At 34.5% G+C, this 26,257-nt stretch overlaps 4 protein-coding genes, 2 long non-coding RNA genes and 3 pseudogenes across 13 annotated transcripts; 5 read left to right on the forward strand and 4 right to left on the reverse strand.

The window, feature by feature from the left end:
• Positions 1 to 808: 808 nt before the first annotated feature.
• Positions 809 to 6,276, forward strand: LOC139815029 (uncharacterized). The gene is made up of 5 exons (XR_011732645.1): positions 809 to 997; positions 4,862 to 4,969; positions 5,201 to 5,353; positions 5,548 to 5,613; positions 5,696 to 6,276. It is a non-coding gene; the product is annotated as an uncharacterized lncRNA (long non-coding RNA).
• On the forward strand, positions 992 to 1,887 carry LOC139814832 (uncharacterized). Its single transcript, XM_071781325.1, has 2 exons — positions 992 to 1,414; positions 1,754 to 1,887. The coding sequence occupies exons 1-2, from the start codon at positions 1,090 to 1,092 to the stop codon at positions 1,885 to 1,887; spliced, it is 459 nt and encodes a 152-aa protein (XP_071637426.1). The 5' UTR covers positions 992 to 1,089.
• Positions 2,303 to 3,787, reverse strand: LOC139814833 (uncharacterized; annotated as a pseudogene).
• LOC139815031 (uncharacterized) lies at positions 3,921 to 26,237 on the reverse strand. Its single transcript, XR_011732648.1, has 3 exons — positions 26,223 to 26,237; positions 4,069 to 4,632; positions 3,921 to 3,935 (listed from the first exon to the last, which is right to left on the reverse strand). It is a non-coding gene; the product is annotated as an uncharacterized lncRNA (long non-coding RNA).
• LOC139815022 (putative nuclease HARBI1) lies at positions 6,272 to 12,961 on the reverse strand. Of its 6 annotated transcripts, none has more exons than XR_011732644.1 (8): positions 12,773 to 12,923; positions 12,439 to 12,639; positions 12,092 to 12,352; positions 11,760 to 11,975; positions 10,732 to 11,478; positions 8,201 to 8,370; positions 7,264 to 7,377; positions 6,272 to 6,831 (listed from the first exon to the last, which is right to left on the reverse strand). XR_011732644.1 is itself a non-coding variant. In XM_071781610.1 (5 exons), exons 1-5 carry the CDS (start codon positions 12,909 to 12,911, stop codon positions 11,045 to 11,047), a joined length of 1,251 nt encoding a protein of 416 aa, XP_071637711.1. In that variant the 5' UTR covers positions 12,912 to 12,961; the 3' UTR covers positions 10,491 to 11,044. The 6 variants fall into 6 exon arrangements, 2 of the variants coding, with proteins under 2 accessions (XP_071637711.1, XP_071637712.1); XR_011732643.1 differs by having other exon boundaries at positions 6,272 to 7,166; XR_011732642.1 differs by having other exon boundaries at positions 6,272 to 7,377.
• On the forward strand, positions 6,748 to 9,595 carry LOC139815021 (uncharacterized; annotated as a pseudogene).
• Positions 14,047 to 15,032, forward strand: LOC139815026 (uncharacterized). The gene is made up of 3 exons (XM_071781615.1): positions 14,047 to 14,271; positions 14,355 to 14,624; positions 14,805 to 15,032. Exons 1-3 carry the CDS (start codon positions 14,047 to 14,049, stop codon positions 15,015 to 15,017), a joined length of 708 nt encoding a protein of 235 aa, XP_071637716.1. The 3' UTR covers positions 15,018 to 15,032.
• On the forward strand, positions 17,388 to 22,783 carry LOC139815023 (uncharacterized; annotated as a pseudogene).
• LOC139815027 (uncharacterized) lies at positions 22,823 to 24,913 on the reverse strand. Of its 3 annotated transcripts, none has more exons than XM_071781616.1 (6): positions 24,419 to 24,913; positions 24,091 to 24,241; positions 23,760 to 23,969; positions 23,491 to 23,692; positions 23,222 to 23,415; positions 22,823 to 23,138 (listed from the first exon to the last, which is right to left on the reverse strand). In XM_071781616.1, the coding sequence occupies exons 4-6, from the start codon at positions 23,523 to 23,525 to the stop codon at positions 22,927 to 22,929; spliced, it is 441 nt and encodes a 146-aa protein (XP_071637717.1). In that variant the 5' UTR covers positions 23,526 to 23,692; positions 23,760 to 23,969; positions 24,091 to 24,241; positions 24,419 to 24,913; the 3' UTR covers positions 22,823 to 22,926. The 3 variants fall into 3 exon arrangements, with proteins under 3 accessions (XP_071637717.1, XP_071637719.1, XP_071637718.1); XM_071781618.1 differs by having other exon boundaries at positions 24,410 to 24,913; XM_071781617.1 differs by having other exon boundaries at positions 24,395 to 24,913.
• Positions 26,238 to 26,257: the final 20 nt, after the last annotated feature.

Raw genomic sequence — 26,257 nt, forward strand, 5'->3', positions numbered from 1 at the left:
TTTTCACCTCGTCCCAAGATACAAAATCGATTCCCTGGGAGTCGATTGTGTATCTTGAAACGAGGTGAAAATTACAAAAGTGAACAGATTTTACTAGATTTCCACAAATAAAATCGTAGATACGCTAGTGAATTTCCTCACTTTTGTAATTTTCACCTCATTTCAAGATGCACAATCGACTCCCTGGTGGAAAGTTAGGGTTCACCCATACGGCGTGCAACAGGTTGATGGCATCTAATTGAGAGAGAGTCATCTGAGACAAATTGAATATTTTTAAATTATTCTTTTTTATATAATTTGGGGGTAATTCTTCAGTTTAGCTACCCCAGCACAGAAATAAGTGAAATTAGGCTTATTCGACATGTTTTTGCATGAAACAAAAAAAATCTGGGGTAAATCTAAAGAATAGTGGCCTCCTCACCGATTTCGTTGAACTTGGGCTTAAGGTGGAAGCACATAAAATTGCAGGAGCTATAATCAGAAGGCAGAAGCCATATGCGCATGCGCTATGGTATTTATAGAGCTCTACAGATACCATAGCGCATGCGCATATGGCTTCTGCCTTCTGCTTATGGCTCCTGTAATTTTATGTGCTTCCACCTTTAATCGACGCGTTTTTGCACAAAACGACCGAATCTGGCAGAAAAAAGTGTCGCTCTGCCCCGCGAAGCGAGATATTAAAGGTGGAAGCACATAAAATTGCAGGAGCCATGAGCACGAATGCAGAAGCCATATGCGCATGCGCTATGAGGTTTGTTCGCGTCGCATGCCCCAACATGCTCTTTCTCACTCCAATGCGCTCCAATACGTTCGCGTCACCTGAACCAAGATGGCGACTAGATGTTCGCGTCACGTTAGAGCATACTCCAAGGAGCAATTAGGAGCACGCTTTGGGTGCTTTCCAGCAATGTACACAGGCGACACTGTGTAACACAGTGTTCGACCCAGTGCTTTCCAACTACGACACAAGTCGACACAATCGTACACAGCTAAAATGGTGAGTTTGGGTGCGTTCGGGAAGACGCTATTAGCGCTATTTAGCGCTATAAGCTGTTCGCGAAACTAGATGGTAGCGCAGCAAACGCTACTATGACGTCACTCATGGTAGCGTTATACGTCATAACTGAGCGCTATCAACGCTATTCCTTCCGAGGTAGTGTATTGGTAGTGTTAGCATTTGCAAGGTTCGTGAACGCTCAGAACGCCCATGTATTGCACATGTTTGTCGAACCTAACCACCAAACTACCGGTCGAAGAAAAATAAGGAAGAAGAAGGTGCCAGTAATACACACATTTATAATGGATAATCCCGAGTATCTCGACAATTCCGTGGAAGTAAATCTTCAGGATGTTATAACTGGAGAAGAATTTACATTGCAACTCTCACCGAACAGTGCTTTGAAAGCAAAAACCGGTAAGTTTCTTTTACGTAATTGTAAATAATATTGTATAAAGTTATATATAAACAATTTTTTAACGGATTCCTGCTTGCAATAATTTCACATTTATTTATGTATAATAATGCAACTAATTTAATATGGTTTTGGCTTTTATCACATTATTAATGTTGATTTATAGGCCGTAACCGTTGATTTAATCTGTAAGCCCTAAAAATTTTCTAATCAGTCGATTATTCTCCTCACATTAGACTGTGATTGGTCATTTCTTAGAGCTTACAGTTTAATTAATGGTTACAGCCTTTATAAATCAGCCTTTAGACATTACAGTGAAATATAAAAAATTTTACTTTTAGGTAAACGTAAAGCCACTGATCAACCAGCCATCATACAAACGCTAATAGAAAAGCGCCAAAAAGCTGAGGAAGAAAAAGCAAGAGACACAAAGAAAGGATGGAAATGGAAACAAAATGTTGGCAAAACTGGATAAACTTCTAGAGAAGAAGTAAATACCTCAATGTTACAGAACCAGTTGCACAGTTTGGAAAAGTGCAATTACATAGTACAAAAGTTTGGTTGTTATTCGGAATATTAATATATATTCTATTATATATTATTTTATATTACACGCACGTTTATTTTATTATTAATATATTCTCTCTTGCGTTATATTGAACAAAGTGTAAGTGATAACTATAATTTCATTTATTAACATTAAATAGTATATAAAGTAGGTATATAAGATGGGTATATAGAAGATTAAAAGATTAAAAGGTAAAAGATGGAGAAATAATGATTAAACCAAAGATTACATTATAATTTTTTAAGGTTTTTAGTTTGTATACAATAAATATTAACCGATTGCATAGTAAATTGTAGTTTTTTATTTCAATAAATGAATATGTATTAATTATACATTTCTTAGTCGTAATCTCTGAGCTATTAGATCTCGCTTTGCAGCACCTGCATAAGCAGCATCACGCATATTTTATTATTGGCCATCACACAATCTATCACATCTACATCCTCAATCACTTCTATATTAAAATCATCATTTTTCATTAGACACACATTATGTAAAACACAACAGGCAAGAATATGCAGTGGAATTAGTCTACTCTATCATTGCAAGTGTTGTAAGAAGGCTTCGAAAACGTCCCTTTAATAGTCCGAAAGCTCTTTCAATAATTCTCGCAGAAGCATGACAAAAGTATAATTTCGTTGACGTTGTGTCATAGGCCATTGTCTCGATACGGTATTAGCAATTTTCATGCAATTTATAGGCTAGATCTCCAACTAAGTGACAATCTTGTGGAAACTTTGACACATCTCCAAGATAGGATTGTACTTCCGACAGACGAAACACTCACGTTGATCATGTACCGACCCCACATGTCCAACATAACAGTGGATAAATTGGCAAGTGTGGTCACAAATAGCCTGCAACAAAAGACATACAAACCAATATAGATTACATAAAATTGGCATGAAAAGCATTAACATTGGAATTCCCGCTAAAATTATTGAAGTAGAAAATATTACCTGAAGTTGGATTGAGTGATGACTTTTTGCGATTGACATATGCTGCTGGATCATCTTTAGGAGCTGGAATATTGATGTGCGTGCCATCAATAGCACCAATGACTTTAGGGAATCCACTAGTAGCTTCAAATCCTGCCCACACTTGACCAACTCGTTCATTTGTAGGCCATTTAATTACAGTAGGTGCCAGCTCAATAAGTGCATTTATAACACGTCTTGTTATATATAATGCAGTACTTCTACCGACATTAAATCGATCGGAATCGACCTGAAGATTAAAACAAAAATATATAACAGTTGTTTTCTAGTTAAGGCTTCCTAGAGTTTCGCCGCCGTCATGTGAGATCATGACGTCAAAGGCGGAAATGACACGCTGAGAATTTTTGCGTGCCATTTCCAAATAAAATAACATACTTCAAATTACTTCAGCACACTTTAAAAATACTCCGAGAACTATCCCTTTCTCTTCATAGTTAATAAAACGGTAAAATAAATGTAATACGAACCGTGCGCCGGCGCATAAGCACTCATATTACATTCATTTTATGACTGTTTTTTAACTGTCAATGGAAAGGGATAGTTCTCGGAGTATTTTGGTGTGTGCTGAAGTGATCTGAAGTATTATGTTATCTTTTTATTTGGAAATGGCACGCAAGAATTTTCAGCGTGTTATTTCTCGTCCCTGACGTCACGATCTCACATGATGACGGCGAGAGCCCAGGAGTCTTAATGACACAAATCAACATAAGCATCTCTGTTTATGTTGCCACATGTCAAACAAAGAAAGATTGATGCTTGTGTTGACTGATATCACTGACCATGTTCAACAAAACTGTGAACTTATTCATTACCTTAAAGAATCTGGAGTAGCTAATCGCCACAACGCCAACAAAACACTGTTTGCGTGGAGAAATCATAGGTGCTCCCTCTGTTTTCTCTCTTAGTAGTATTGGCTCAATAATAGACAGAAGATACTCGAAGGTTCCAGGAAGCATCCTAAATCATACATTAGTTATTGTTTATCCAGTTAGATATTACATTCTGTATTCAAATCTGTAACTAAACTGTTTACCATAGATTTTTTGATAGAGAAATATTTTTAGGAAGACATTATTTATATTATTGATACCTGAAATGAGCTTTTGAAATCTTGACTTGTTAACCCTGGCACTACTGTTTCAACATAATTTTGTACTCTGGACACTTTTCTTCTTTTATTTAATATTTTTTCCAATATTTCAAGTTCATCATTATCGCTGTCACTTGATGACGTTTCTACCAACTCCCGTATTTGCAGTGCTATTATTGTTACCAAATCTCTTCGATTTGCCTCCATTGTTTGCTACTTAAACGCACGGACGATTTCCTCAGCTGCCTCAGCTGTGGGAAGAACGAGACACTCGCGGGGGGTAGTGTGCGACGATTGCACCCGGTTAACGAAGCTGATCGCGCTCAGCGGGCGAAATTGCGCCCGTGCGACGAGACGATCACACGACACACGGCGCGGTACAGCGTACAGTGACGGTGAACGGTGACGATACAGCGCGAATCACGAGACGAGACGACACGGACACGAATGCGAATCAACGATCGCGAGAACCGTGCCGATCGACCGTCTCGCGGAGAAGAGTATGAAGAGACGAGGAAACCGATGACCGAAAAGCGATGTGGGACTTCAGACTCCACCTGTTACCTAAACGCAAACGCAAACACCAATAATGCCAACGCTACGCTAGTGCCGTTCATGGAGCTTGCTATCGCTATCGCGCTATTGGCTCCATGAACAGTTTTGGTAGCGTTTGCGTTTATAGCGTTAATAGCGTTTTCCCGAACGCACCCTTTGACTGTGTCATCGTTTTGTGTCACTCCATGGATACCAACATTACCGACATTTTTACATGTGGTACCATTTATTTTTGTAGTTTCTACGGTCCGGTAAGAAAACTTTAAGGTTATATTCCAATAGTGTGACACGTGTGACGACAAGAGGTGAAAGATATTCTACTGTAGAAGTTTCTGAACTATGGAAGGTATTTAGTACATACTTATTTTTATATTATTTATTATTTGTTGCAAAGACAAATGTTGCATACAATAATACTTTACTGACGTATTGATGAAAATTATTGTACCACAGCTTTCAGTCATTTAATATTTTTAAAATGTTAACATTTCTACAATTGTACAATACATATAAATATTGTATTTTATTAAAAATTAGTCATTTTAATAATTAATGATTATTTATTTCCAAATTGCAGTAGGATTCACATGCAAACATTGCAATGCAGATATCCTATTATTAGAGGAAGCATCCATGCACGAATGCTTAAAAAATAAAGATATATATATGGAAAATGACAACGTTTTATTTACAAACGAGTCAAACGACAATCTGGATGTCAATGATGAACGTAAGTTTATTTAATAGTAGATACAACTTATTAAATATATAAGCTATTTCCTAATCTAATTTCAAACTATTTCATAAATTAGAACTGAAATAGAATCTTATATAAAATATCTAATACATGCAATATGTATGATTTATCCTATGCATAGAATTTTTAAGAAATACAATATATATATTTATAATTTATTCTTACAGCATTCAGTAACTGTCAAGAATCCGTACGCACTACTGCAAGTAGTAGTGAGAAATCTGCTAAACAAAGTAAGTTATATATTAAATATACATTTGAAATTAAATTATTTTTCCATATTAATTTTAAATGTGCTATTTTTATATTTTATAGGTGCTGTGTGGACTGATAATGCAACAATGGCTCTTCTCAGCCTCTATGAAGCTAATATGCACATGTTAGATCATCCGAAGAAGAAAACCAAAATTTGGACAGCAATATCAGATGGCCTAAAAGATTTCGAAATCGAGGTGTGTGTGTGTGTGTGTGTGTGTGTGTGTGTGTGTGTGTGTGTGTGTACACACCATATTATTATGTTATTTAAATTATAAAGTGCATTTTGATTAAAGGTCAGTATTCGATAATCCATAAGTACTTATAATTATAATAATTAATAACTGCATTTTTACGAAACTAGTTTCTCTAATTTTGTCATTTATTAATAGTAAACATATAGTATAGTCATCAGGTTAATTATTAATATTTCAAACTTGTTCTATTATTTTTTGTTCCTACGTTTTGCAATTATTATGTGATTAAATAATTATAATTTTGTTCCTACGTTTTGCAATTATTATGTGATTAAATAATTGTAATATTCACTATTTGTGTTAATTTATAAGAAATGTTCATGCTATTGGATGACAGCATACATTTGTGATACTTTTATAATAAAATATGATGTTCATATTCAAGCTGTTATGGCTAAATACTTTTATTTACAACTTATACATAACAATACATTGTTTATTCCTGGCCAAATATTTCCATGAATAATTGCATCCTTCGATCTTCTTGAAATCGGCAATTATTTTCGTTATGATCATCATTTACATTAATATTATCATTCGGTTCCTCAATTTCAACATTATCATAATTAAAATTGTCAAAAACCTAGTGACAAGTTAGATCAGGTTATGTAAAGTGACTGCCCTCCATTCTGGCGGTGAAATAAAAAAGCTAAACAGCGTTTCAGCTACAAGTCAACACTGTGTAACACTGTGTCGCACTGTGTATGACTGTGTTCCCTTGCTGGAAAGCACCCTTTATTTAGCAATACGTTCGCGTCACCTGAACCAAGATGTCGACTAAATGTTCGCGTCACGTTAGAGTACACTCCAAGGAGCAATTAGGAGCACGCTCTATTTGCCTCACCTTCGAAGGTGGTGCAATTGAGGCTATGTTATGCGCGCATCACGCGCATGCGTGTGAAGTGTGTAAACAGTAGCCATTGCTCAAGTCAGTCGGGTCTAGAGTCCATAGAATATTTCAAAATTAACAATCATGGAGACTTCTTTTAAACGTAAGAATTTCATATGATGCTGATTACTTAAATACAATACTTTAGTTATATTTTTACTTAATTGACTAATAAAATAAATTCTAAAAGATAGATTAAATGATTTTATTCTAAGGTAATTTAAATTGCATGAATATTGTACTATAATTAATATTGTTTTATTTTTTAGCTGTGAAACCTAAACTGGTGTCAATAAAGTTATTCAAGCCTCCCCAGACTTTTGTTGCAACTACTATAACAGACTCGAAACAGTTCCTAACCACAACTGCGCCTCTGGATTCTGTACTGAATAAAACAAATTCTTCTACAATTCAGCCTCAAACTATAATTCATGAGAGTCCTTCTGTTATTGTTCCTGTAACAAGCTCTATGCAGTACACACCTACAATTGTGTCTTCACTGGACTCTTCACTTTTGGATGCTTTACCAAATAAAGCAGGTCCTTCTAGAATTCAGCCTCAGATTAAAATCCATGAGAGTCCTTCTGTTACGGTTCCTGCAACAAGCTCTATGCAGCACACGCCTACAATTGTATCTTCATTGGACTCTTCAATTCAAGACTCAAATCAAGGCTCAGATAATGAAAAAGAGAATACTTCTGGTGTCAATAATGATGGCTATTTTATTTGGGACCATAGAACCATAATGTTGTTTTTCACAGAGTATGAACAGCATGAAAAAAAATTCCAGAAAAGAAAATATCAAAGTAAAGAGGCCATGTTTCAAGCGATAGCAGAATCTTTCCAGGAAAGAGGTTATGTGAATGCTACTAAAAATCACATGAAAAATAAATTTAAATTGTTGAAGAAGAAATGGGATAAACATATTAAACGGACCATGGGAAAAACAGTTCTGGGAAAGGTACTAAACCTCTTCCATATGAAGAGTAAGTTCTATCTTGTATTTTCTGTATATAACTATAAATGTAATATTTTTGAATTAAACATTTATCATTAACAGTTCTTCAGTCAGTTTGTTTTATATTTTTATTTTGTTATTCTCACAATATTCTGTTTTTATTAAGTATTTAGTATTATATTTAGTAGTTAATGAGTAAGTAATAGAATACATATATATCTTTGCAGTGAAATGATAAAATTATTTGGAAAAAGTCACAGTGGAGTGCCACCTTTTGTAGCTGGCCGCAATGAAATGGTTTCTCAAGAAGAAGTTTTGCAAAGGGTGGTCAATCAACATTTGTCTCAGTGAGTAATCATCTCCTTAAGATGTTTTTTAATTCATTTCTAGATATATAATTTAAAATGTTTTCTATTACAGGAATGAAAATGAAGAACAATATTCTATCGCACTAAACTCACCACCTTCGACACCATCTGCAGTTAACAGTGAATCTCTATCAGTAGCAGGTAGCAGCAGATCGTCCATAACGGATAGCAGTTGCTCATCTTTAATAAATACAAAAGCAAAAGTACGAGATGGCAAATTGGCGCATACTCTACAATCAGTTAAGGAATCCATCTGTGCTGTGCTACAAAGAGAAAGTGATGCCAAACAAGAAATACGTACAAAATATCTGACGGAGCTCAAAAAATGTAATGAATTACAAACAGAACAATTACAATTGCAAAAAGAGCGAAATAGCATCTTAGAAAGGCAACTTAAAATACTAGAGAGAATAGAAAATAAAAAATACTCAACACAAAAATTATCAGACGAAGAAGATTAATAAGATATAATAAGACTGAAGGTTCATCAAATTATATACATGAGACATTCATAAAGTTTGTTTCTTTGTCTACTCCCAGATAGCACAGTGGCGTCAAGTGGCGTAATAGTGCAGTCAAAGTGGCGGATTGTTGTCGTAAGAGACGTCATTTTGACGGCATTACAACGTTATTTGACGCACTGTGCTATCTGGGCTTAAAAGTGAAAAAGTAGTAAAACTGTGCACATTTATTAACCTTTTCATATGAATTCTGCGAAGTTACACATTTTTACTGACAAGATCTGTAAGGGTATAATAGTTGTAAAAATAGACACATTGTCTTTTATATATATATAAACACCTTTTAATTTATAAAATTTATAAACAGTTTATTAAGTTTAATTTTAATTTTGTTGAAAAACAAAAATGTGTTGGTTTTTACAATAATTATATCTGACAGATCTTGCATCACTGGGAAAAATGTGTAACTACAGGATTCATAGGTAAATAAAGGCTAATAAATGTGCACACTTTCAATCGACTTCATTCTTTTCTTTATTGAGAAAGTTACAAACTTTATGAACGCTTCACATATACGTATGTAGTTATATGTATTTAAAGTTTATATAATTTTGTTAATTGTATTTAAAATTTTTATTTCAAGTTTAAATAATTTTTAGTTTATTAAAGTTTATTTCAGTTTTTTCATTTATTTCTTTTCTGTTATTTTGATAAACAGCGTAACAAAGCTGTATCAAACTCTGCAACAGAGCAAAGCTGCATTTACTTATTGAGTTTTTTTTTACATAATAAAGCAGCATTATTTACTTGCAGTCAAGCGTACAAAGCTAATGATTGAAAATCAAAACTGTCATTTCTTGTCCAATTTATATTTTTTGTTAATTCTCGATAACATTTTTGATTTTGATAATTATCGATAAAAAAATCATATAATAGTAAAATATACATTTACATTATGCAGTTATATTTCTCTATTTGTATGAAAAAATAGGCGTATATGACAATAAAAGACTGATGTATGGATAAATTTTTAATAAAATTGTTTTATTTGTTGTCTTTTTTATGATATTACATGAGAACTTATTTCATCAAATTTAATATCAAATTTTAATCTATTTTAATTAAAATGAGCTGAATAGAAGATATATAATTGTAATATTCATAATTATTAATAAATGAAATATATTTGTGTAATCGTTAATTGTTATAATCGTTATAATTACAATCTAAAATTTAAATAACGCGTTGCTGTTGTTGCAATTCTTGAAAATATAATTTATACATTTTGTTTATTACATTTTGTACATTATATTTCCTAATTTTTATAACTAAAAAAAACAACATAAATATTTGAAAGCACTTTGAGATAGTTTTATACGTCAAGTACATCATACATATTTTTTAATTGAACGACACAGATTGATACGATGCAGCATGTGATATGTCAATGTTAACGACACGATATCGATATTTAACCCTAGAATCCATGTATCATTTTTTTGACCTTCTAATCCATGACTGGGGGCAATATCGACCCCACGCTTTATTTGATCGTAAAACCGGTCCTACAGAAATAAAGGGCCTTTAAACCTACATGAATTTCTTCGTTTTTTAATAACGAAGAGAATGGTATACGGTAAATTTAATTTTACTCAAGTTTAGTTAGTGAAAAATCCATTTAAAGACCGAAAAACGCAGAAAATCAGCAAAAACCTCTTTTTTTAAACAAAAATTTGTATCTTTTTTTGTAATCAACCGATTTTCAAATTTCAAACGGGGTTTTAAAGAGGACACATTAGACTATTGGAAAAAAATTGTTATCGCTATGTTCTGTTCAAAAAGTATATTTATTTGGAACTATAAAAATGAAGAAATTCACAAAGTTGAAATATGGAAAAAATCGATGAAAAAACCATAAAAAATTGTATTTCAAGTATTATTTTATTTTTATTTGATACAAAATAGTAAAAAATATGAAAAAAATAAAACATTATATCGCCCAGCCATTTTCTGCGAAATGTCAATCTTCTATAGGCAACGGGATTTTTACCGACTAAGTTGTGTGATATTTCGTCTTAAATAATATTTATGACTATTTATGCTCAGATTACGTAATAATACATGATATATATTGATTCTAGCAAAAAAATAAAATTAGCTTACCGTGACGAAACTCAAACGGCAAGTCACGACTGGGGTCGATATCGACCCCACGCCCGCTTTGCGACTGTGCTACTTCACTGCTAGCGAACAACTAACGCTGCGCCCGACATAACCCTACTTTTAGAAAGTTGAAATGAATTATGGTTCAGGTCCTGAGTCAATAATGTCACTCGCTAGCTCAGGAGCGTAGTTCAAAGTTCGCCTGGGGTCGAAATCGACCCCTTTCATGGATTCTAGGGTTAAAAAAAATAATAAACAATATTTAAATATTAATATTAGAAGAAAATATTTAAACAAATTTATTTGGATACTCTTATTCAAATCGTCGTTGAAACAATTGTCTACATAATTCATCTCTGAGATCGCGACCATGTCGATCATCATCTGGATCTTCATCTCTATCTGCTGCTGGGACATTATGCAACAATACTTGCGCATTTATATCGGCATGATTGTCGACTTCAGGTTCTTCCATGTGTTGCAAATCATCCAAGTCAGCCAAATTGTGAAGAACGCAGCAAGCGAAGATAAATTTGACGATGAATTGCATATTTCTCAGCTTGAGAAAATATAACTGTCTAAAACGTTGTTTCAGTATTCCAAATCCATGCTCAACTGAAATTCTGCACTGACTATGTATACGATTAAAATTTCTTTGGGCCTGTGTCAAATGTCCATTATCCCGATATGGAGTAATTAATTGGAGAAGGCATGGGTATGCAGCATCTCCAAGAAGTATGCTTCCATCTGAAATAAAAGCACGTATATTTAAGATTAACAGCTAATGCTAAGGCTGCGTTTTGATATTCACTCTGCCAGCGTTGAAAATTTATAGTTTACATGTACTACAAATTTATAATACTGGCAGTGAATATCTTCTCCGGACACTTTCAAATACAAAAATTATAGATAATTACCAGTCCATATCTACAAGATATTTACGATTTTAACTGAATTGAATAAGAAATACAAAGCTAGTTGGTTTATATACAAAAATACAGCAAATTATGAATGTGATAAGTTTATACTTTCACAAAGTATTGGCAAATCTTCAGCCAAACTGGAATTTGCAAATACTCTTGCATCGTGCACTGAACCAGGGTAGCCAATGAATACATCTAAGAACTTCTTCTGTTCATTAACGGTCCCTTGCATGTGTACGGAAAAATAATGCTTTCTATTGATGTAAGCCACTGGATCTTCAGAAGGTTTGTCAATATGGATATGTGAGCCGTCAATACATCCTACAACAAAAAAGAAATACACTAAATAAATTAATGTAATTGGATTACACATACTGAATTACAAAACTGTGAGCTTAAATTAAATATAATATCATCGAAGAGAATCACATTATTACCAATTACTCCAGGAAAACCTTTACTTTCGAGATAGTATCTTTGCGTTCTTTGCTTCTCTACTTCAGTAAGATACCGAATAACTTCATTCCTCATATCATACAAAAATTGTGTGACTCTACGTAACACATCAGATTCAAGGGTACTAAGAGAGAGATCGAATCTGTCAGCAACATCTCTGAAACTAGCACTTTGATGGCCAGCAAACCACAAAAAAGTGAGAATATGTTTCTCAGCCGAAACTACTTTGAATCCTCCATGTCCTATAAAATATTGATCAAACTTTATTCAAAATAAAGTTAAAAATTTTTAGTATACACATATCTAATTTAAAAAAATCAATACTTACCTCCTAAATTTCTAAAATATGGCCAATGGCTAAATTTCTCTACCATACTTATAAAAAGTGTTCTCTTCAAACGAAAATGCATAACAAACTCTCTATCCGTATACATAGGCACTATATTTTCAATGTAATTAGTTATGCATGTTCTATGTATTCTTTGGACGAAACCTTCTGCAATTTCAACAATTGCGTTAATGGCAATATCTGCAAATATCAATCATAAAATACAATAAAAGTGCACAAACTACTTAAGAAAAAAATAAATTTAAAATTACAAGATCTTTACAGATTACGTCAAAGTTAGAAACGCCACATCTTTATCATCATCAATACTCACTTTCTATTTCATCGTCGTTCCCATTGTCTTCTAACAAATCACCAATTCTTGCCAAAGGTACAAGATTTTCAGCCAAAAAGTCATCATTAATATTATTTATTATCATACGAAAACCGCCCAAAAAATCTAAACGATCCATTATTCGCTGTGTGCGCAGAGACTAGTGCTGCCACGGTTAGTGAAATATCGCACTTTTTGATGGAATAGCTGTATGGAATAGCTGTCAACGATTGTGAATATATTCGAGCTACGTGTAAACTGTCGTTAGGTAATTTAAATCTTAATTTCAATGATGATATTACAAAAATTATAGTTGAAAAGATTTTTCGAGAGAAATTAACCTACATTTGTTTTAAAGGTTAACCTCTCTCTGACTTTTTGCAATGAATCTTTTTGCAATGATTTCTCGGTAGAACTTAATTCATGATTTTTTTTTGCCGAGATGCTCGGAACGTAACTCGGACTTGATTGTATTGAAGATGAACGATTCCCCACGAAGTGTGCACTGCAAATTCGTGAATATTTTGTTGGTTGCCAATCATGTAAGCTACAGACAAATTGTTTCAAAAATTATTTGTATGACATAGTACAATTATTTTGGTATTTATTTAGAATACGCTCCTCACCTCCGATATCGATAAAATTATGCTTAACCGACGCGTTTTTACACGAAACGAAAGAATCTGGAAGAAAAACGCGGCGGTCTGCCTCGCGAAGCGAGATATTAATCGTTAAAGTTGACAACTATTTAGGTTTTAACCTGTCATATCGATGAAATGTAGCGACATGTACATGCCCCGTGGTCACATGTCGATTAAGCATAATTTTATTGATATTGGAGGTGAGGCCCGTATTCTAAATAAATACCATTATTTTAAACGAGGTAAAATATGATCATATAATCTCAAAGAATATACTTACTTTATTTTTTGTACCCAACGTATCCACATTTTTCGCTGCTCAATTTTATAAATCGCTTTTGGAAAGGAATAAAATTTTATTTCTGAACTTGTATTGTGAAATACATTCTTACACGTGTGCACGCAACAATTTAAATTTCCTTTCCGCAATTTTTCCATTACGATGTATTAGAAAACTCCAGCAAATAATGCAAATTCCGGCCACCATGGGCGCTCTAAGTCTTACTTTTCCGCTATAGTATACCAGCGCACACAGCGAATTTACCAATTTGGAATAACCAGTCAATGATGTGCGATGTGCGCAAGAAGACTAGAGACCAGGAGACCGAACTCCAGTGGTGGGGGTGAGTCAAAATGTGGTCCGGCGCTGTTCGCAGTATGGTCGCCGGCCAATTCATGAACTACGCTACGTGCTGGATAAGTTCGAATCTTTACGTCGTTTGTTCTCTAGTCTTCTTGTTTGTTGCAAACCGTTTAAAACAAAGTGAAATCATGTCTAAAGTGTGTTGCATTGTGAATTGTGAGAGTAAATGTCCCAATTTGAATTCGAATAAAAGGACGCTATTTGGATTTCCGAAGGTAAGTGTATTTGATTGAAATAAAAATGAATAACAATCATTTTCTCAAGAACATACAATCAGTTTGATTTTTTCACTTTTCAGGATTCTCATGAAAATCAAATCTGGATAGATAAGATTTCTCCGTTTTTGAGTAAGGGAAACGCTACTCGAAAATATTTACGTATTTGCGATAAACATTTCAAGGACAACGATGTTGAGCGGACTTTTCGAACTGTCTTGAAAGATGGAACAATAAACGAAGTACCACGTGAAAAATTTAAATTGAATCAAGGTAGTGTACCATGTATTTTCGATGTACATCAAGATAATTTTGAAGAAGAGTCCATGGATGCAGGAGACGAAAGTTTATGTGTAAGTTGAAAATCGTTATAAATTATGCTTTGAAAATATATTTGAGATATTCTCTACAAAAAACTCACCAACGGTTATTTAAAGTTCCCGTCGGACGCTTTATTCAATCTCTTGATCGCTATTGAAAGAGCAATTCTCAAGACAATTGGTGCCGAGGAGCTGAATTGTTATTCTTTCCAGCGCATAGCAGAGAATATCCTCCTCGAGAGTTTCCCGTTCATTGGATGTCAAGAACATAAGGGAGCGTTGACAAAACGGGTGATTCATTATTATACATTAAGCAGAGCACATATTCTCAGTAAAACTTACAATAAAATATATGATGAGAAGAAAGTGGAGATGCAAAAACATCGAAAACAATCGAAACTTGGTGGAAAATCTGCAAAAAAATAAAAACGAGTGTTCGATAAAAAAAGACTGAATAAAAGTTATGTTATTAAAGTTATAATATATATTTAAAGTTATGTAAAAATATAAGGAGATAAATATAAAGGAAAAACCATAATTTTATTTAAAAAAATTACATTGCATTTTACACATCCAATATCAATAAACATTTTTATGTACAATTTAGCTGTTCCGAGGAAGCTATTATCAATTTCATTACAAAAATTTATATGCTTTGAAAAACCAAGAGTTTATCAATACAATTCAAACTTTCAACAATATCTCTCACTGATTCTGGCTCAGGTATTAGCCACTTTATATGGTTTTGTTTAAAATATATCTCTCCGTTCATGTTCGAATCAATGATCATATTTAATTTTATAGTATAATCATTCTCTGCTTTAGCAAATATTATGCGGTGATCTTGCACAACAAATCCCCAACTTTCATGTGGCAACTGAATGAGTTTTGCATTCTTTCGTAGATATTGAAATAGACAATTTTTGCATGTCTTTGCAATCCTGTAGTCGCCGTGTATTTCGCAACTTGCTTTTACGAATCTTTCCTCAATTTCTTCTCGATATTCGCCCATGGTTGCATCAATTACTTTTCCAGACTCAGTGCCCTATGCAAAAAAATTCAATTAATTATATTTTACAACACAGAATATCGTATTTTTTTTATCACTTGTTTTATCCAAAAAAAGTTTCCTATGTGAACTTCGTCGTTCCTAAGTATCATATATTATTTATTAATACTTACGACATCAAAATTAAATTCAGTGTTTACATCTGCCAAGATGCCAAGCTGATGTTCTTGGTTATGTTGCACGAAGCTCTTGCACCATCTTGCACCGGAAATCCAGCACGCCGTAGTTCATGAATTGGCCGGCGACCATACTGCGAACAGCGCCGGACCACATTTTGACTCACCCCCACCACTGAAATTTTAAGGAGTTCGGTCTCTTGGTCTCTAGTCTTCTTGGATGTGCGATTGGAAGTTTGGAAGAAGGGAAGGGAGTGCTCAAGTCTGTTCGTGTCACTGAGCGTTGGTGCACATAAACCCATCTGACCCAACCGCCATCTTATCTGTGATCCAGAAGTCCGTTCGTGTCACTGAGCGTTGGTGCACATAAACCCATCTGACCCAACCGTCATCTTATCTGTGATCCAAGTGCTCTCTGGTGTACATTGGAGCATGCGACGCGAACAAACCTATGGTGTCTGCATACTGCCTATGGCTTCTGAATTTTCAATCTACATACACTACACTTATGTATTTTTATGTAGATTGAAAATTCAGAAGCCATAGGCAGTATGCAGACACCATAGCGCATGCGCATATGGCTTCTGCATTCGTGCTCATGGCTCCTGCAATTTTATGTGCTTCGCCATTGCACGTAACAAAGTTTTAGTCATAATCGTAAGACCGTAAGAAAATAGACCAATTACAGTCGATTATTCTCCTTGAGCTCGAAGAATAATCGACTGTGATTCGTCTATTTTATTACAACCTTACGATTATGACTAAGGGTGCTGTCCTATGGACGTCGGAATTATCGGAAAACGGAATCGGAAAGGTGGGATGGTGGGGAGCTAACCAATCAGAATGATTCCGTTGCGTCTCTTCACATCTGGGTTCCCCATGGCGATCATTTTTCGGAACGGAATTCATGCATGTGCATGTGCATGTACGTAATTCAAATATCTGGCGGTCACTGGTGGTTAAAGAGTGGTGATAAGTTGTATTTATATATTTATTTTGATCGGAAAAAGGGGAATATGATGTCATCTGCTGTAAGTATTGTAATTATGAGATATGTATGTTAAGTTATGTTATATTAGGTTATAATGTTGATATATATTGACGGTCTAGCATACATTTCTAGCAGGGTTGGGAAGTAACTAGTTACTTGTAACTAGTTACCGTTACAAGTTACTTTTTTTGGTAACTTACTGGTAAAGGCCTTCACACATAAAATGTCGTAAGGACGTAAAACGTAGGCGTAAGAAAATCGATCAATCCCAATCAAGTATTTCCCCCTACTGTGGTTACGGACAGCACAATACTTGATTGGGATTGGTCGATTTTCTTACGCTTACGTTTTACGTTCTTACGCGATTTTATGTGTGAAGGCCTTAACTGCGTTACATTTTTCTTTTGGTAACTGTAACGGTAACTTAGTTACATTTTTTCGGTAACTGTAACTAATTTAAGTTACTTTAATACAGTTACTTTTATAGTTAAGGTAAGTTTACACACGCAATGATTAGTGGCGCCAACTGACTGGCATTCATTGGCGCCAAAAACGAATTTATTTAATAACAAACGATTTCAAGAATAGGTACCTAGACCTATAAGAATAGGTACTCTGATCTATAGTGTATGTGTCGGATTTATCTCATCTTGGAATGGTGGAAAGGTATAAGGTATAAGGTCGCACTCAGAGGTGTAACTGATTGTGAGTACAATCTACGAAGAGAAATTTCCCACACAAGGTATAAGCTATACTATACCGATTGCTGTGTGGCGCAAGGGAAGTTATGTCACACACGGTGCCTCCCGGATATCGTGTGCCCTTCGGGAATACGAACCAAATTCCAGGCATTCGCAATTCTATCCGGATGAAATCGTGCGATCGCGGTATTTGTGGGACGAAAAATAGAATTTAGTTCCATTTTGTTCCAGAAATAACAATAAAGGCCCGCGCACAATGAAAAATATAAGGAACAAAGAAGATATTAGCGATTAGAAATAAGAAATCAGGAATAAAGCTGGTGTAGTATTAATACACGGCTTCCAATAAAATCTAATGCTTGTGTTATTCATTGTTTCTGTTGCCTGTATTTTTCATCGTGCATCCAACTTTATTCTTGATTTTTTAGTCCTAATCGCTAATATCTGTTCCTTGTTTTTTATATTTTTTATTGTGCGGAGGCCTTAACAATTGAAATAATTCAAACAAAGTCCTCCAAGATATATGGTTTTCCTAGGGAGCGAACGACTAGAGGAGTCCCCAGTTGCGGAATCGGGTCTAACTAAAACTCGAGTTCGCTATAGCAGCACTGCCAGACGTTGTTATAAAAAGCAGCTGCAGAGAGAAGAACAGGCTGAAAAAGCCCAAAGTCCTACTTTTCGGATACAAAGGACAAAGAGAGAAAGATATGGTCAACATGTGACACGTAAAAGCGTGTCTTTTTTTAAGCCACAATATTTCCAATCTGTCGGACAGTCACCCAGGCAAAAAGCCCAAAGTCACTGATCGAAGATTATGTTCTTGCGCCCAAGCGATTAAGATAAGAGCATAATCAGGATAGCCTTCTAGAACGAGGGCTAGATGTCGGTGAAGTGGGTGTGATCAGAAAGCTGATCAGCAGATCCTTGAACTTCGAGAGTGCGCTAGTTCCCACCTTTATGAGAAATTCCTGAGAAAGAAATAGCGTAATCATCTTTATATAAATGCGCCAATGAACAATCAGCGGATTAGCTAAAAAGCCTATTCACCGAGATCAAAATCAGGGATATTCCTTTCGATGCATTGCCAGCCGATGAGCTACCCAAACACCATTGGTACATGTGGAAGAGCCTGATTTGTCGGTTGAGGAGACCGACAGATCTCCTGTCGAAGAAAAATAATAATCTTTCTTCGACAGACAAAACACAGGTCTGGTAGCCAAGTCGTCGTAAGGGAGAGTAAAAGCAGGGATGTCAAGTGCGTCTATGTCGCTGCCTTGATCAGCGGCTTCTCCCTGGAAGCCTGAAAAACTGTTTCAAGCCCTTCTGCGGCTTAGGTTGAGTAACTGTAAAGTTGCTCGATAAAGAACGCGGAGAGAATGTAACGTCTGGTGTTACAAACAGAAACTGTTTGAAAGAGGGCAGGTCTTACCATCCCGGTGCTGTAAAGTCAAACCAATCAATGAAAAGTTCACTAAACTTGAGGTCAGTTTTTTCTATTTCTGATTGATTAAATTTCTATCCAATCTTAATCCCAATCCGTAGTCTGATACGGGCTTAAAACGACTTGTATCACAGCAAGAACGCTGATTAAGATGCAGTAAGTAGAACTTGGCAATTCTAGCCGGATGCATAGCTGTGATGTAGGCAATATTAGCATTAATTCAGAAGCCATGGCTCCTGAGTAAGACTATAGGCGCATACTATCGACTCTTTGCGTCGATTGACAGTTTAGTAGATCATTAAAAAGCTCAGAGTTATTATGAGAACGCGCTTACTCATCAACTTGATATCGAGTCGACTAAAAAGTCAAAAGACAGCTTGATAACTCATAACTTTTTGATGAAATAAGTGTCGATCGACTATCATCGATCGTGTTACCACGCCAAAGTATGAAGTCATGTATATTATCGACAAAAATATTATATTTTCTAATACATAGGTTAACCCAGGTAGCAGCGAGTGACGTCAAATGACGTATTAATAACATCTTAATGACGTCTCTAACATCAATAAAATAAAACATCATTAAGGGGATCCTGCAGCCGTATGATTTACCGACATTATCGTTAATCGATGGATCTTTTAATTGGCTTTACAGAATTGCAAGTTTTTGGTCTAGAATTAAAGTCCGCACAAAAATCTAGGGTGGAAAACGCGATTTTATATCAAAAGCACCAAAAAATTAAAAATATTACTTATTGGGGCACATACACAGCTGTCACCTGACGACAATATTTGCTTAAAACAAAAATTCTACAGTTTATACGTACATAATGTTTATCATCCACTCTTGGGAAAACATGTAGGAATAATATCGTGTAAGTAGAAGTAAGATTCAATGCATACAAAAAAAGATCCATCTAATAATTATTTTAGTAATGCAAATACGGATGCAGGATGACAAGAAGAGCAGCAACAGTAGTTGCCGGATCTTGCGTAAGATGGCGAGCAATCGAAAAAAGGACAGATGTCATTTCGTTAGACAAAGACAGATATAGGGAAAACAAAATTAGAAAGGTTGACATTATCGACATCGAGGAAGTTCGCCAGTCACTGCAGGATCCCCTTAAGACGTCTTTAGACGTCATCCTGCTACCTGGGAATTAACACGAGAAGCTTGTTAAACGTTAAACTAGATATAATACACTCATTCTGTAATAATATAGTTCTCGATTAAATTGTTTAGTTGATAAGAAATCGTTATTGCTGTTCGACATCGATTAAACAGTTTAGTCGATGTAAGTCGATACTATGCGCCCAGTCTAATTTTATCAAGATCTGAAGAGCTGTGGAACTATTTTCAGACTATTTTCAAAAACTTTTTTTAAATAAAGGTAAGAGTTTCTGAAATAATTTTCTTGACTCACTTTCATTTGACTGGTCCTTATATACATGCATATACAGGGTGTCTCATGACTCGAGGTCTATATATGTTAAGGGAGTGTTATTGAAGTCCATTTATATAGAGTTGAAATTGTTTAATAAACATATGTCCGTAAATGTTCCTAACAGAACTACAACCATTGAAAGTTAATGTGAATATTTAAAAAAGGAAAAAAAAAAGACATTTAATTTAACTTGTTTATTTACAAATTCTGTTCAAAATTATTTCCTGCAGATTCAATGCAAAGTCTTGTCGTCGGTAAAAGGTAAAAGTGATCTAATAGCTCGCTCCATCATGCCAGGAGAATGTCTTATTTGCGTTGCTGCATCCATAATTCTGTTCACAAGTTCATCCCTATTGCGAGATTGTTCTGTATAAACTACTGACTTCATATGCCCCCAAAGAAAGTAGTCTAAGGATTTGAAAATGTTTCAAATATTCATATTAACTTTCAATAGTTGTGGTTCTGTTAGGAACATTTACGGAGATATGTTTAATGTTTATTAAACAATTTCAACTCTAAATGACTTCAATAACACACCCGGACCTCGAGTCATAGGACTCATAGGACACCCTGTATAATATGCATATATAATATTATAATATACATATATGTATATAATTTTAGTTTCATATATAATACATTTTATTTAAGAATTTTAAGTTTAAAATTATCATGTTAAAATTAAACTTTTTATTCTGTAATCTTGTTTTAACATTTTAAAAAAGTAACTGAAAAAGTAACTAATAGTTACTTTTTAAGTAACTGTAACTGTAACGAGTTACTTTTGAGAATCAGTAACTAGTAACTGTAACTAATTACTTTTTTGACTCGGTAACGATAACTGTAACTAGTTATTTTTAAAAAGTAACTTTCCCAATTTCTAGCCCAACATACATATACAATATGCTTATAGTGGTTTCAATTTGTTAAAGACAATATATAATAAAAATACATTATATTTTGTATATAAAAGTACATTATATTTTGTTTATAAGTATGTTTTATTTTATAGAAATAAAAAATGAAAGCAAAAACAGCAAAATTATTTCTTATGAAAATGATAATGGAGTAGCAAAATACTCCACAATTATCTTGGCAAAGAGAGTTTCGAAGAAGACAGTTGCTGAAAGCTTTCGGTATTTATAGAATAATGAAAAGAAGAGAAAAGCAGAAGAACCAACGACGATTTTGGGTACGTCCAATATTTAACGAAGATCGAAGGCGCTTGCAGGGAGCAAGTAATAATTTAATAAGAGAAATGCAATATATTGATATGGAAAAGTATATTGAATATCTTCGTATGGATATATCAACATTTCATGAATTATTACGTCTCATCGGGCCGAAGATCGAAAAGCAACATGTAGTGAGATATCTCCAATACCCGCTTCTACACATCTGGAAATATGCCTACGGTATCTAGCATCTGGAGATAATATGTCATCAATTTCGTTTGCTTTTCGAGTAGGATTGAATACGGTTTCAAAAATTATATCAGAAACTTGTGAGGCTATATGGAACATATTAAAAGAGAAAGTTTTTCCCGAAATCACTGAAGATTTTTGGAGAGAAAAGGCCAACGAATTTGAAACACAATGGAATTTTCCTAACTGCATTGGAGCGATAGATGGAAGGCATATGGCAATAGTGGTACGTAATTTAATTAATTTTTTGTTCTTACTCTGATTTAATAATAAAAATAATTTTTTATTTTTATTAAAAAAAATATAATTTTGGTGTTGTTTTAGGCTCCACCTCACAGTGGTTCAACTTATTTTAATTACAAGGGTACCCATAGCATTGTTCTCCTAGCAATCGCAGATGCAAATTATTGTTTTACAGCAGTAGATATTGGAGCTGAAGGTAGAAGAAGTGACGGAGGCATTTTTGCGGAAAGTAAAATTGGACATCATCTCATCAATAATACATGTAACTTACCTTCGCCGAGATCAATTGTAGAAAATGGTTCACAATTGCCGTTCGTTTTAGTGGGTGATGAAGCTTTCGCCTTAACATCTTTTATGATGCGACCTTATCCACGTGCCAACGATTTAAATTTACGACAGAAAGTATTCAACTATCGACTTAGCCGAGCTCGTAGAATTGTGGAATGTGCTTTTGGCATTTTTACGGCACGTTGGAGAATTTTTCGACGACCTCTGTCGACAAATGTAAACAATGCAATTGCAATAGTAAAAGCAACAGTTTGTCTGCATAATTTTCTAATGCAAAAAGATCTCGCAGTTTCCGCTGAAAAAAGACAATATATGTCTTTATCACTTTCAGATCATGTAAATGTATATAATAGTGCTTTCCAAGCATTACATTGTTTTGATAATAATACAGAAAGAAATAATGTAATTCAAAAGTGCAGTGAACATTCGAGATGCATTCAAAGAATTTTTTTGTACTGCTGGAGCCATAGAACAACAATGGGAGAAGGCATTACACAATGATTTTTAAAAATTAATTTATATATTATTTTATAATGTCTACAATATTTTTTTGTAAAACTAAGTATAATATACGATATAACAGATATCGTATTAATTATTTAATTATTTAATTATTTAATTATTTAATAGTCCCAATCTTTCCTCCGTTTCACGCAGTTTTATTAAGAACTCCAACTCTAACTGTGATCTTTCCCTGTAAGGAAGTCGACGCATTCCTTCTGCCAGTCGTAACATGAAGCCATCAATAGGATTGGGTTGAACATTTGTGTTTAAGGTCTGTAAAAAAGCTCTATCTACTTCGTCGATGTTACTTGAATGTTGTCTTTCTGAAACCAAACGGTAGATTAAATTATTAAAAACTCTAATATCCTCATATTAATGTGTGTGTATATCTATTTCAAACACGAACTTCGTAAAGCTGAAGTCGCTACAAACAATTCAGAGATACTCGGTGATGGCGTTGAAGGTGGCCTGTTTTCTGAATCTGTGCAATCATTGCTGTTATTCATAGGTGAATTTGAAAAGGAAGGTAAAGGAGCAAAAAGGTTATTCGTTACTTGAGCTGTGTCTTTCCTGTTTGGAAATCTTAAAGATGAACATGTTCTGAAAAAAATTAAAAATAAATTTAATTGTTATTCGACATGTCATTTAACACGATATAACTTCAATATAACTTACTCTTTATATTCTAATGTATCATTAAGAAAACTCATTGCATCGTAATAGCGAAAAGATGGTTTATTTCTTTCATTTATAGAAGTACCTGCAGCACCACTTCTTTTTTCAATGCTCTATATTTTCTTAAAATTCCTCCTAGCTTTTGTATAACAATCTCTTAAATATTGCCATTTTTTTTCGGCGTCAATAGGTGAATATGCTCCTAAAATATTAATTTAAAAAACATGTTTATAAAAAGAATGTAATGATAATGTTGAATCATAGTTTACCTCCTAGACAATTGCTGACTTCCTGCCATAGATCTTTTTTCTTTAACTTAGTTCTTTCTTGAAGTGGTAGACGAGGATCATACAAGGCTGGTCGTTGTTGAACTATACTTATCAGCTCTTCATCTACTTCTTGTGGTTCTGAAGCATTATTTTCATTCTCTGTTACATCATTTAGGCTTTTATCCCCTGTTGTCTCCATCAAATTGATATCTAAACAATAAGAATGAAAACTCACTTATTGATCGTAACGAAAATTTCGTACTGTTTCGTACATTGCGTAAAAATACTATATATAATACTACATAAATACTACATACAAAATGTTTCATACCTGTCATAACAATTTTTCCAGCCTCATCCCACGCTAAAAACCTGACATGCAGCGTCGAAAAGACCAAAACAAGAATGTTTCAAAATATTATCCATTTTCAGCAACCATCCGCAGTAACCACATTTTGCTGTCTAATAATAAATAAATGACACTACAAAATATAATGTATTTTTATTATATATTGTCTTTAACAAATTGAAACCACTATAAGCATATTGTATATGTATGTTGGGCTAGAAATGTATGCTAGACCGTCAATATATATCAACATTATAACCTAATATAACATAACTTATTAACATACATATCTCATAATTACAATACTTACAGCAGATGACATCATATTCCCCTTTTTCCGATCAAAATAAATATATAAATACAACTTGTCACCACTCTTTAACCACCAGTGACCGCCAGATATTTGAATTACGTACATGCACATGCACATGCATGAATTCCGTTCCGAAAAATGATCGCCATGGGGAACCCAGATGTGAAGACACGCAACGGAATCATTCTGATTGGTTAGCTCCCCACCATCCCACCTTTCCGATTCCGTTTTCCGATAATTCCGACGTCCATGGGACAGCACCCTAAAACTTTGTTACGTGCAATGGCCTTTAAGAGGATCCTAAAGCCGTTTGTATTACCGACCGAATTCTATATCTGTCCTTGTATAGACAATGATGATAGATAAGGATAGACATGGTTATAGGTTATAATTTTTTCGAACGTCTCATTTTTATTCCAGGCTTTCAATCTCAATTTCAAAGGTACGTTATTGTTTGTGCACGTCTTCTGAAGGGTGGGAACATTTCATTTCTTACATATTACTTATACAACTGTTTATATTAGAAAATGAGGTAACAACATTTTTAATTTTTTTCAATTATTACTAATTATTTTACATTCCCACCCTTCATTAGTACCTATACTTTACTCCTGTAAAAGGATTTTGCGATCTATAAAGCCGTTTCAAAATTAGACCTTTGACTGTAATTGTCGGTAATTGAGTCACTTTAGCATCCCCTTAAAGGTGGAAGCACATAAAATTGCAGGAGCCATGAGCACGAATGCAGAAGTCATATGCGCACGCGCTATGGTGTCTGCATACTGCCCATGGCTTCTGAATTTTCAATCTACATAAAAATACATAAGCATAGTTTATGTAGATTGAAAATTCAGAAGCCACAGCCATGGGCAGAATCATAGAGATATAAGAATAGAGTGCGCGAGTCATATGCTAGCACGTAAGAGGCTGCGATATAGGAATAGAAAAAGAACGCTGCATATAGGCCCTTTCTGTCTTTGTCTACGCGTGCATGCGAAACAAAGACAGAAGGGGCCCATGCGCAGCTTTCTCTTTCTATTCTGCGCAGCTTTCTCTTTCTATTCCTATATCGCTTTTTCAGCTCGCTCGCGCACTCTATTCTTAGGGCTCAGTCACAATGAGAAAAATAAGGAATAAGATAAAGGAATAAGGAATAAGGCATGTTGCATCTCACTTTAATGTACGTGTACTGAAGTGAGATGCGACATTCCTTTATTCCTTATTCCTTTATCTTATTCCTTATTTTTCTCATTGTGACTGAGCCTTTATATCTCTATGGGCAGAATACAGGCAGATACCATAGCGCATGCGCATATGGCTTCTGCGTTTTGCTTATGGCTCCTGCAATTTTATGTGCTTCCACCTTAAGGTGATCCTAAAGCCGTGATTCTAGCCGGTTTTTTTCGGTTTTTTTCTTAGCACTAATCTTTTAATTGGCTTTATAGAAATGCAAAATTCTTGTCTAGAATTAAAGTACGCATCAAAATCTAGGTCATGGTGGTCGAATTTATATGTGGTGGTCGTCACGTATAATAAAAAATATTAATTTTTTTTCGTTTTTGATATAAATTCGACCACCATGACCTAGATTTTGATGCGTACTTTAATTCTAGACAAGAATTTTGCATTTCTATAAAGCCAATTAAAAGATTAGTGCTAAGAAAAAAACTGAAAAAAACCGGCTAGAATCACGGCTTTAGGATCACCTTAAGGTGGAAGCACATAAAATTACAGGAGCCATAAGCAGAAGGCAGAAGCCATATGCGCATGCGCTATGGTATCTATAGAGCTCTACAGATACCATAGTGCATGCGCATATAGCTTCTGTCTTAGCCT

This window comes from Temnothorax longispinosus, chromosome 6 (genome assembly GCF_030848805.1).
Source record: "Temnothorax longispinosus isolate EJ_2023e chromosome 6, Tlon_JGU_v1, whole genome shotgun sequence".
Classification (NCBI taxonomy): domain Eukaryota; kingdom Metazoa; phylum Arthropoda; class Insecta; order Hymenoptera; family Formicidae; genus Temnothorax; species Temnothorax longispinosus.

Excerpts from the sequence above, each read along its gene's own strand:
- LOC139814832 (XM_071781325.1), top strand. The coding sequence starts at position 1,090 with ATGACGTCACTCATGGTAGCGTTATACGTCATAACTGAGCGCTATCAA. Across the intron at positions 1,415-1,753 it reads TGCTTTGAAAGCAAAAACCG|GTAAACGTAAAGCCACTGAT; the intron begins GTAAGTTTCTTT and ends TTTTACTTTTAG.
- LOC139815022 (XM_071781610.1), bottom strand. The coding sequence starts at position 12,911 with ATGGATCGTTTAGATTTTTTGGGCGGTTTTCGTATGATAATAAATAAT. Across the intron at positions 12,353-12,438 it reads ATATTTTAGAAATTTAGGAG|GACATGGAGGATTCAAAGTA; the intron begins GTAAGTATTGAT and ends AATATTTTATAG. Across the intron at positions 11,479-11,759 it reads TTTGCCAATACTTTGTGAAA|ATGGAAGCATACTTCTTGGA; the intron begins GTATAAACTTAT and ends CTTTTATTTCAG.
- LOC139815026 (XM_071781615.1), top strand. The coding sequence starts at position 14,047 with ATGTGGTCCGGCGCTGTTCGCAGTATGGTCGCCGGCCAATTCATGAAC. Across the intron at positions 14,272-14,354 it reads CGCTATTTGGATTTCCGAAG|GATTCTCATGAAAATCAAAT; the intron begins GTAAGTGTATTT and ends TTCACTTTTCAG. Across the intron at positions 14,625-14,804 it reads CAGGAGACGAAAGTTTATGT|CGCATAGCAGAGAATATCCT; the intron begins GTAAGTTGAAAA and ends TATTCTTTCCAG.
- LOC139815027 (XM_071781616.1), bottom strand. The coding sequence starts at position 23,525 with ATGAGTTTTCTTAATGATACATTAGAATATAAAGA. Across the intron at positions 23,416-23,490 it reads GATACATTAGAATATAAAGA|AACATGTTCATCTTTAAGAT; the intron begins GTAAGTTATATT and ends AATTTTTTTCAG. Across the intron at positions 23,139-23,221 it reads AGCGACTTCAGCTTTACGAA|AAAGACAACATTCAAGTAAC; the intron begins GTTCGTGTTTGA and ends GTTTGGTTTCAG.